Genomic DNA, 10,791 nt, shown 5'->3' on the forward strand with positions numbered 1-10,791 from the left:
GTGAGTGAGTCTGGTTGTGGGTGTGGGCAAAAAGAGGGGGGGGGGGGGGGGGCCTCGTTACTAAGTTTTGATATTGACTCTCTTTAGCGCTGCAATGTCGCGATTTATGTGACATACAGAAATGATGGGGTGTGGGCTTGCTAGAGGGGGAGGCCAACACGCGGGGCATGCCCCCTCATTGGATTGATGGAGAATGTTAGACTTTAGTGTTTGTAAAAACATGTGATTCGTCTTGATCCTCTTATGTATAATGGCATTTTCACAGTTCCGTGGAATGAACCTACTAATACTTGCAACTCTCTCCATATCAAGAAAGGGGACAACAGGATATATATTGTTATTAATATAATGGTGTGACCTACATTCCTTGGGGCAGCAGCTGCGGTTTCATGGGAAAACTCGAGCTTGGGATTTCTACTCCCAAAGTTAATTGCAAAAAAACAACTTTGCTTAGAAAAAGAAAGGGAAGAAGTGGTAGCTTCTCCGCCATTGCTTCAACGCTAAGACTGTTTGAGCAGCCACAAAGAGATATGTGATTAAGGTGTTTGATCCGAGACAGGGACCATTTTACTGCTTCATTCCCATTTCCATTCACTATTACGTATCCTAATTTTGACATCAAAGGGAAAAGGGGGGGTTCCGGTGTGTGTGTGTGTGTGTGAGTGTGAAAACAAGAGTGTGTCTAGCTTCATTCCACTGCACATATAACATCAACAAGATAATTTAATTAATATGCATTTCATAGGGGTTAGATTTGTAAAAACAATACAAGACTAGTGGCAATTTCATCAACCAAATCCTATATAAACATCTAAAGTACTCTCACTCCTCCCAAATTTCTACCAGTCTTATCACTTATAAGCTTAGCTAAGAAAAATTGACCCTCCATCCTATTCCTACCAACTCTTATGGCCATGGCTTTCAAGATGGTACTCTACACACATTCATCAACATCTAACCCTTTTTCACACACAAATTTCGAGCTTTAAACTACTTCCATGTTCCAGGGCTATTAATTGTGGTTGTGGAGGAGTTTCGACTAATTTTACTTGTTTATTATGTTTGTACAGGCGGTAACAGGAATGTGGGTGACTGAAGAATGCAAGAACTCCTTCATGGAGATGAAGTGGAAGAAGATCCACAGATACATAGTGTTCAAGATCGATGAGGGCTCTAAGCTGCTCACCGTGGACAAGGTCGGCGGGCCTGGTGAAGGCTACGACGATCTCGCTGCCGCGCTGCCGGAGGACGATTGCCGCTATGCCGTCTTCGACTTCGACTTTGTCACCGTTGACAACTGCCGGAAGAGCAAGATCTTCTTCATTGCATGGTCCGTCAGTAGCTCTACATATATACTACCAACTTCTCTAATTTTATGGTATCATGTTGGAGTTGGACAATTTTAAACACTCTTACATACATGTTGATTACTTTGTTGGTCAGGGCACCAACAGCTTCAAGAATTAGAGCGAAAATGCTGTACGCAACCTCCAAGGATGGATTGAGGAGAGCATTCGATGGCATACACTATGAAGTTCAGGCCACTGATCCAACTGAAATGGGATTCGATGTGATCAAGGATAGAGTCAAATAATTGACGTGGATGGATTTGATGATTATCACAAGGAGTCAGTCAAATCATGCATGTTTTCGCATCTAATTAATCACTTTTAGTTTAATTTAATAACTCCCACTTAGAGATGCTTTTGTGGTTATTAGTAGTTGTGACCATCGCCTTTCCAAACTGTGGTGGTATTTGTATCACTGTTAATTACTCTAATTTGTAATAATCATACTTTTGTCTTGTCCTTATCAGATGATTAGTAATAATTAACCACTAAGCACCTTTACTCATCCCTATCCCTTTTTTTTTTTTTTTCTTTCTCTTTCAATGATTTCGAATGCCACTGCTGCTTACTTTAGATGACTGCATTAATTACATTTAATACCAGTTGTAAATTTTAGAATAAACAATAATAATATTAAATAATTATTAGTAATTATTCAAAACCAAATACTATATTTTGCACATACAATTGGTATTTATTTATTTAGATAAACGCTTTATGATAAATCGACTAAAATACTCTTTTAGATTATAAATTATATTTTTATGGACTTTTCTTCCCTATTGATTATTTACTTTACTCACCCTGGTGTTTTTACATTTTTTAAATATTTTTTTGTTAGAAAAAGTTCAATAAATATAAAATAATAATTTTCATCTCACTGTTTAGGCTTTATAATATTATTTTTTAGTTGATTAGGTATTTATAAATTTTGAAATAATGAAGGTATTTGTAATTATATAAAGTCAAATCTGAAATGTATTAAGATAAGGGTGGGAGAGGCAGAGCAAAATTACTCCCTACTGGGCTCATTGTTAAAAGGTCTGCGAGCAGCCCAAAATAAAGCCATATTGGGCCTTTCTGTTGGGGCCATGTAAAAGTGTGAGAATTGGATTGATGGCCGAAAGCAAAAGAGTCCATCATGAGTTGTGGTGGGGTCTGATAAGGTGGGCCTCCTCACATCAAATACCTGTCTCCCAAACCAAAATGGACCCATTACGATGCCCCGCTAATAATAAACGTACTGTTCTTGCTTTCTCCATCATTTTACCCGCACGCCTCTGCCTCTGCCTCTCACTTGCATTACATTATTACACAAAACATGATAGAAATAATATTTTCTTTTAAAAAAAACATTAATAAGAAAAAATCAAATCATATTAGAAAATGAGAGTAATTAATTATTTAAACTATAAAAATGTGAATAATAAAAGGGAGGCATGTACCAAATTTGCATTGTTGGGCAATTGATATTGGTTGCGGTTTGAAAGGGAACCATGTTTGTGTTGACTAAATCAACAGCTGCTCAAGAGTTACAAGTCATTATAGGTGCAAGCGGTTAGGACGTGAGTTATTAATAGTTTGGAAATGCTAACACTTCAATTATTGATGGACAAATACAATTGATTCATTTATTTGATGTTGAGTTGGAGATGATACTGTATTTAAGTTTCGGAATCAGTAACACACTACTATTCTACAGCATTGATTTTGTGGAAGATATTAATGGATTGAATTTCAAAAATAAAAATATATAAGAGTCTCAGAAAAAGGGTCATTTTCGGGTGGGCACTGAATTATTGGGTTATAGGTATAGTTGAAGTATGATACTGATACGTGCACAACATATTCACCAAACAACATGAAATGTATAGTTAGTGTCACGACAATGTCATTTTCGGGTAAGCACCTACTCATTCATTCATCCACCTCACACATATTTATTTTTATTTCTCCCATCTTTTTAGAACTATGCCTATTTCAAAAGTGGTATATCGAAATTAACACAATATTAAAATATGAATGTTAAAAAGAAAAGCTTGGGTAGGTAAGTAAAAAGGGTAAATAATTGGCGCCTCGTCCGCAGCAATATCCGCAGTCCATGCTGACTCATCACAGCAGTAGCACATATATTAAATAATGCTCCTCTTTTCACAAATTTAATAATAAATCCAACAAAACTCTGATTTATTAACGGCTAAAAACTTAGATTAGATGAATCAAAATAAGCAAGACAATGATTCCCCCTTATATCACTCCTTCACTCTCTTCACTTCACTCACTCTCTCTCTCTCTCTCTCTAACCATGGCTTCCCTTCATCATCTTCACTTGTTGTTCCTCTTGCTGGTCTTGGTTACCCAAATTTCAGCTCATCACACCCCTCAAACTTACATTATTAGAGTAGACAGCTCATCCAAGCCTTCCGTGTTCCCAACCCATTACCACTGGTACACTGCCGAGTTCACTGCACCCACCACCATCCTCCATGTCTACGACACTGTTTTTCACGGCTTCTCCGCCGTGCTGACTCCATTCCAAGCTGCGTCAGTTCTCAAGCACCCCTCTGTCCTAGCCGCATTCCAAGACCGCCGCCGTCAGCTCCACACCACTCGTTCGCCGCAGTTCCTCGGCCTGCGCAATCAGCAAGGGCTGTGGTCCGAGTCTGATTATGGTTCGGATGTTATAATAGGAGTCTTCGACACTGGGATTTGGCCGGAGCGCCGGAGTTTCTCCGATCTGAATCTCGGCCCCGTGCCCAAACGCTGGAGAGGTACATGTGAAATAGGTGTGCGGTTCAATAGAAAGAACTGTAACAGAAAAATCGTTGGCGCCAGGTATTTTTCGAAAGGTCATGAGGCGGCTTCTGGGTTTGGGGGAATTGTTGGTGGAATTAATGAGACTATTGAATTTAAATCGCCGAGAGATGCCGATGGGCATGGGACCCACACTGCGTCCACTGCTGCCGGAAGATATGCTTTTAGGGCAAGCATGGAGGGCTACGCTTCCGGAATCGCAAAAGGCGTGGCGCCGAAAGCGCGTTTGGCGATCTACAAAGTGTGCTGGAAGAATGCGGGTTGCTTTGATTCTGATATTTTAGCGGCATTTGACGCCGCCGTGAACGACGGAGTTGATGTCATTTCAATTTCCATCGGAGGTGGTGAGGGCATTTCCTCTCCGTATTATCTCGATCCGATTGCAATCGGAGCTTACGGCGCCGTCTCGAGGGGAATTTTCGTTTCCTCCTCAGCTGGAAACGACGGGCCCAACGGAATGTCGGTGACTAATCTCGCGCCCTGGCTCACCACCGTCGGCGCCGGCACAATCGACCGAAATTTCCCTGCTGATGTGATTCTCGACAATGGAAGAAAATTCTCCGGCGTATCTTTGTACGCCGGTGAACCGCTGAATGGTAAAATGTATCCTTTAGTTTATCCTGGTAAATCAGGGGTGCTTTCTGCTTCCCTATGTATGGAAAATTCACTTGATCCTAACCTAGTGAGAGGCAAAATAGTAATTTGTGATCGTGGCAGCAGCCCACGAGTCGCAAAGGGATTGGTTGTTAAGAAGGCCGGTGGTGTAGGAATGATCCTCGCCAATGGAGTTTCAAATGGTGAGGGTTTAGTGGGCGATGCTCACTTGATTCCAGCTTGTGCTGTGGGCTCCGACGAGGGTGATCAAATTAAGTCCTACTTGGCATCCAATCCTGCTGCAAGCGCAACCATTAATTTCAGGGGCACTGTAGTTGGAACCAAACCAGCTCCGGTCGTCGCTTCATTTTCTGCCAGAGGGCCAAATGGGTTGAACCCGGAAATTCTCAAACCCGATTTGATTGCCCCAGGAGTGAATATCTTGGCGGCCTGGACCGAGGCAGTTGGTCCGACAGGCTTGGATGCGGATACCAGGAAAACAGAGTTCAATATCTTATCCGGCACTTCCATGGCTTGCCCCCATGTGAGCGGTGCAGCTGCCTTGCTGAGATCCGCCCACCCTGATTGGAGCCCCGCAGCAATCAGGTCAGCAATGATGACAACTGCAAGCTTAACTGACAACTCTTTCAATCCAATGCTCGACGAATCTAGTAAAAAACCTGCTACACCATATGATTTTGGAGCGGGTCACTTGAATCTTGATTTAGCCATGGATCCAGGACTGGTCTATGACTTGACCAATAATGACTATGTTAGTTTCTTGTGTGCAATTGAGTACGGGCCAAAGACAATTCAGGTGATCACGAGATCAGCGGTGAACTGCCCAATGAGGAAGCCATTGCCGGAGAATTTGAATTACCCATCAATAGCAGCTTTGTTCCCGAGCGGGTCAACAGGGGTCTCGAGCAAGACGTTTTTCAGAATGGTGACGAACGTGGGCGAAACAAATGCAGTTTACAGGGTGAAGATTGAGCCACCAAAGGGGGTGAACGTTGGTGTAAAGCCTGGGAAGCTGGTGTTCTCTGAGACTGTTAGGAGACTAGGGTACTATGTCACTATAACCATCGACAGCAAGCATCTGGTGTTGGATGATTCGGGTGCGGTTTTCGGGTCGCTCTCTTGGGTTGACGGGAAGCATGTGGTGCGGAGCCCCATTGTGGTAACGCAAATAGATCCATTGTGAAGTTGTGAATCTTGAAGTTAATTGGGGTTTTTATCTGATAGAAAAATCCAAATGGAGCATTGGCTGATGCTCAAACTAGGAAATGGTAGCATGATCCAGTTTGATAATTATTGATGATGGATGATGAGGCGGGGTAGGTAGGTTGTTGGTGTTTCCTCTTGTGGAGGGTGGATTGTAGAGTATGATGGGGGTGGGATATAGGAAATGCATTTCAGTGTGTTTCTTCTACCTGGTTTTTGGAAGAGTTTAAATAGTGTGATGGATGTATTTATAGATGATAATAGTGTTTGTGATCATCTTAGTATCAGCAGTAAGGGTTGTAAGTGCAAGGGATGCATTGTTATTCTATAGAATTCGCCTATATTTGGCTTTATGTTTGCTAATTTGCTATTTCTTTCTTCCCACCCCAACAAAAGATAGTAGGTTTATTATATCCCTTTTCAGTTTTTTTTCTAATTCTAAATTCTTTTTATTACAACATAACTTTGATATGTTATTATTACTCAGGATAAAGCCCAATTCCGCGGAAATTCAATTCTTGCAATAATTTATTTTACAAAATTGGAGTTAGTCAAAGAATTATAATTATAGAAATTACCCAAAACACAAAGTATAAAATAAGCAATGTTTTCCCCCCATTATGAATAATTTAGCGAAGAAAGGGAAACACACACACATATATATATAAAATAATGAAGTGAGGAGGTAGTGATCCATTTGCAACATGATAGGGAGCAAACAAATGAAGCAGGGGATTCTCACCCAAACATTACATAAGAATAATAATACCATACAATATCACAGGCTTGACTGAGCATGAAATGATTGATTAGGGCAGTCAGCATCCAATGAAGTCATGCTTTCAGTTTTTATATATTTTCACCGTAAAAATAAAAATTATTGAACCTCCTCTATAGTATTGTTGTGCAGAAATACAATCTTTTTACTTATTTAAAGAATATATATATAAATATATTATATGTTGGCTTCTTCCTCTATTTAATTTTAAATTTTGGCAGTGAATTAAAGAGTGGAAGCGTGTGCTTATAGAGCAATATGTGATGTGATGTAACAGATGGGGTCTTGCAGTCCACATGATCATCATCTTACCTACTAAAACCAAATCTCATTCTCAGATTTCAATTGAAATACCCAATAATTTCGCCTAATTCTACCATTTTTTTTTTAAAGAAAAAATTATGTGATGAGTCAGTATAAATATGAAGATGATTTCTGTTCTCTTAATTGCTTTAGCTGCCAAAGAGGAGATATTTGGAGTGATTGTCCCTCCATTTATGACCTACAACCCTCCCTATTTTATATGGATTATTATTTATTATGCACAACTAATCATAAGCTCAAAAAATTTAGATTCAAACTTCATGAAACATAGTAGTCGAAAACAAAATTATTTTATTCATTTTTTTCCCGGAAAATAAGAATTAAGTGAAATTTAGAATGAATTTTGTTACTGGAGTGTGTTGTGTTATGAAATCAGGAATATCAAATGGGCCTACTTCCTGGACTGGACTGACCCGATACAAAAATAAGCTTTAGATGGGCTAAGATGAAATAGTAAGCCGCTAACATACATTGCTTGGGCTTTTCGAAATAGTTGGGCCCAATCAAAATGGGAATATCGCAGATTTTTAAGGTTTTATTTCAGACAGAAAAATCTGATTATTAATAAAGTGCATCAGCAGTTACTTTTTACAGTGTTACGGCTAATCCGCGGCAACCACGCGGCCTCTCCAGCTCTTGCTTCGTGGCGTCAACTTCCAGTTCCAGAGCCAACTCTTCTCCTTCTTCTTCTTCACATCTTTGTCCTTCCTTAAACCGACCCCCCCCTGCATTCCTTATTTCCTAAGATTCCAACCATATAAAAATCTTGATTTCAATCCTCCATCTCAGTCTCATTCAAGAATCAACCTAAAATCAAAACCATGTCTTCTATGAGTCCCAAACACCGCAGCTCTCTCTACCCAGAAGTTGTTCAAACCAACCCTGAATCAACTTCTCCATTTATCTCCAACCCCAGCAAGAACCCTTCTTCCTCTTCATCTTTATACCCTTCTATTGAAATGAAAGATTTAGCGGAAAATCTCTTCCCAGAAACCGAGGAAGAAGGCCAAACCGGCGCCGCGCATCGGGGCGGAAATGCTTCTTTTGAATCATCTGAGGAAGTTATAATCAGAGTCCCGGGTGCAATTGTTCATTTAATTGATAAGGAGCAGAGTGTTGAGCTCGCCAACGGGGATTTCTGTGTAGTTCAACTGAAACAGGGAGATAATGTTGTGGCGGCTTTGGCTCGAGTTGGGGATGAAATTCAGTGGCCGTTGTTGAAAGACGAGGCAGCGGTTAAGCTTGATGATTCGCATTACTTTTTCAGTCTCAGGGTTCCTTCTGAAGGCGGCGAAATCAACAGCGACAGTATTTTGAATTACGGGTTGACAATAGCTGCTAAGGGTCAGGAGGGGCTGTTGAGGGAATTGGATTCAGTACTCGAGAAGTTTAGCGCTTTTAGGGTGGAGAAGGCAGGGGCGGTGGTGGAGCAAGGCTGGTGGGGAGCGGTGGCGAAGGAGGTTTCTCCGGAGGAGATGGAGAGAAAAAAAGAGGAGGTGGAGAAGAGCGCCGCTGCGTACTGGACCACGCTGGCACCGAACGTGGAGGATTACAGTGGGAGTGTAGCAAGGATGATAGCTGCGGGGTCGGGGCAGGTGGTAAGAGGGATATTATGGTGTGGTGATGTGACTGTGGATAGGCTAAAATGGGGGCATGAGTTCTTGAAGAACAGAGTGGGGAAGGCATCGAGCTCGGATGTTAGTCCTCAGGCATTGAGGAGGATGAAAAGGTATTATCTTTTGCATCTTTAGTTGTTAATATTCCATATATTGTGTCGTGTTTTATTACAATGTGAATTTAGTATGTGTGTTCGTCTGTCCTGACAGTCTTTTCTGTTTCCCAGTGGATGTCTTTGTGGGACAGGATAGCAATTATAAAAGAAATAAAAAATGAACTCATTTGATTAGGATTGAGTTTCTGCTAATTCCATTTAGATGCTTAAGCTCTAATCTTCGAGCAGAAATTGCTTAAAATTTGAATGACCTTGTCTGAATTCGCTTTTCACTAAAGCAATCTATGCTGGGATTATTATTCATGTAATTCAGAGAAAGTAGGCCCATGCTCCTTTTGCAATGTGTAGGTGTGTAAGGGAGAGATGTGATCTATTCATGAAACTGGTTGGCACTTCTGGAAGAAGAATGCTTTTTAGATGCTGATCGTTACTCTTTTTTTGGAGCGTTGTTCTAGGCTTTAAGTTGTGGAATCTACCTTCTCGAATTACACTTGTTGTGCTGTCCTTAGTTTGTTAAACTTGGGACATAATTACATCCTCCATACTCCACAGCTTTATTGGCTTGCATTTTGGTGACTAATTTTGGATGGTTCTATGTTTAAATGTACCTGATCCTCTTGTTCTTTAAAGTATTCATGTGTTTTTTATTGTTGAACTTAACAGGGTTAAGCGATTGACAAAGATGTCAGAGCAAGTTGCAACTGGCATCCTTTCTGGGGTTGTCAAGGTCTCTGGCTTCTTCACTAGTTCAGTTGCAAACTCCAAAGTGGGCCAGAAATTCTTCAGCCTTCTTCCTGGAGAGATCGTTCTTGCTTCCTTGGACGGATTTAGTACGTACTCTCTCCCCACTTCTGATCTCTACTTGATTTAGATTTTTGTTTCTGCCTTGATCTCCAAGGGTGATGGGCTTATTCCTCGGATGCGTGCTATATGCTGCTCTTCTCAGAACTGTAAAGTAAAATTGCATTAACTTTTCGCTTGCATGGCTGTTATTTGGCCTGAATTACAGACAAGGTGTGTGATGCTGTTGAAGTTGCTGGGAAGAATGTAATGTCAACTACTTCTGTGGTGACCACCGGTCTCGTGTCACAAAGGTGATCATTTGTTGCCTATTAAGTTTCTGAGCTTGCAATGAGCAACTAGGTTCTGGATTCTCTTTGTTTTATGATTTTTATCATACGGATTACCAGGATAGAAGATATTAATCAAATTGATTTTTTCTTACACGAGTGATTCCTCATGTAGTTTGTTCTTTGGACAGATATGGTGAACAAGCCGGAGAGGTGACGCATGACGGGTTAGGCGCCGCAGGGCATGCCATTGGCACTGCTTGGACTGTGTTCAAGATAAGGAAGGCTCTGAACCCGAAAGGTGTCCTTAAACCTACAACCCTGGTGAAGGCCGCTGCCAATTCTGCTAAATCAAAGGCTAAATGAACAAGTGATCGTCCCCTCGGGTCTTGTTTGACGTTTAAGTTACGGCCTGAAACTTAGACCTGTGGGTCATTGTAGATAGTTGTATTATGTTTGGCTTTGAGATGTAACTCGTACTAGCGTTTTTCTTCCCCTTGCTGCTTTTTGTTTCTCTTCTTTTCTTCTATCATTTGAATTGTCCCTCTTAATAGACTTATGGATTTTTTTTGTCAATGTGATGATTGGATTGGTTTGATTCAAGTAAGTTTTGACGAAAGACTGCAGTTGGCAGTGTTAATTGTATGTGCATCTTATCTTGTTGGTCTAGCGGAGCCGAGCATTCCGAAGGGCACCAAGCCAAGGAATGCAATAAGGCTCTACTGCTCTATCCCCATTGCAGCTATGAGCTTTGAGCTATGAGTTAGCTGTTCTGAGTTCTTTCTTTGAGTTAGGAGTTAACTGAGTTAGGAGTTAGTAGCTAGATGTTCCTTATGAGTTTGATGTTAGATGCCAGAGTCCGAACAGAGCTATTGAGTTATTGCTGGATCTTCTTTTTGTTCGTAT

The 10,791-nt window shown here is 40.9% G+C and overlaps 3 protein-coding genes across 3 annotated transcripts; all 3 read left to right on the forward strand.

Moving 5' to 3' along the window:
* On the forward strand, positions 797-1,854 carry LOC105169779 (actin-depolymerizing factor 5). Its single transcript, XM_011090290.2, has 3 exons — positions 797-929; positions 1,071-1,330; positions 1,444-1,854. The coding sequence occupies exons 1-3, from the start codon at positions 909-911 to the stop codon at positions 1,592-1,594; spliced, it is 432 nt and encodes a 143-aa protein (XP_011088592.1). The 5' UTR covers positions 797-908; the 3' UTR covers positions 1,595-1,854.
* On the forward strand, positions 3,547-6,344 carry LOC105169781 (subtilisin-like protease SBT1.6). Its single transcript, XM_011090291.2, has one exon. The coding sequence runs from the start codon at positions 3,586-3,588 to the stop codon at positions 5,959-5,961; it is 2,376 nt and encodes a 791-aa protein (XP_011088593.1). The 5' UTR covers positions 3,547-3,585; the 3' UTR covers positions 5,962-6,344.
* Positions 7,698-10,488, forward strand: LOC105169782 (protein EARLY-RESPONSIVE TO DEHYDRATION 7, chloroplastic-like). Its single transcript, XM_011090292.2, has 4 exons — positions 7,698-8,812; positions 9,479-9,645; positions 9,825-9,909; positions 10,077-10,488. Exons 1-4 carry the CDS (start codon positions 7,905-7,907, stop codon positions 10,249-10,251), a joined length of 1,335 nt encoding a protein of 444 aa, XP_011088594.1. The 5' UTR covers positions 7,698-7,904; the 3' UTR covers positions 10,252-10,488.

This window comes from Sesamum indicum, linkage group LG8 (genome assembly GCF_000512975.1).
Source record: "Sesamum indicum cultivar Zhongzhi No. 13 linkage group LG8, S_indicum_v1.0, whole genome shotgun sequence".
In the NCBI taxonomy this organism is placed as follows: domain Eukaryota; kingdom Viridiplantae; phylum Streptophyta; class Magnoliopsida; order Lamiales; family Pedaliaceae; genus Sesamum; species Sesamum indicum.

Bases quoted from the DNA above. Each gene is read 5' to 3' on its own strand.
- LOC105169779 (XM_011090290.2), top strand. From the start codon at position 909: ATGGCCATGGCTTTCAAGATG. The intron at 930-1,070 runs GTACTCTACACA...ATGTTTGTACAG, and splicing joins TGGCCATGGCTTTCAAGATG to GCGGTAACAGGAATGTGGGT. The intron at 1,331-1,443 runs GTCCGTCAGTAG...TTTGTTGGTCAG, and splicing joins AAGATCTTCTTCATTGCATG to GGCACCAACAGCTTCAAGAA.
- LOC105169781 (XM_011090291.2), top strand. From the start codon at position 3,586: ATGATTCCCCCTTATATCACTCCTTCACTCTCTTCACTTCACTCACTC.
- LOC105169782 (XM_011090292.2), top strand. From the start codon at position 7,905: ATGTCTTCTATGAGTCCCAAACACCGCAGCTCTCTCTACCCAGAAGTT. The intron at 8,813-9,478 runs GTATTATCTTTT...TGAACTTAACAG, and splicing joins GCATTGAGGAGGATGAAAAG to GGTTAAGCGATTGACAAAGA. The intron at 9,646-9,824 runs GTACGTACTCTC...CCTGAATTACAG, and splicing joins TGCTTCCTTGGACGGATTTA to ACAAGGTGTGTGATGCTGTT.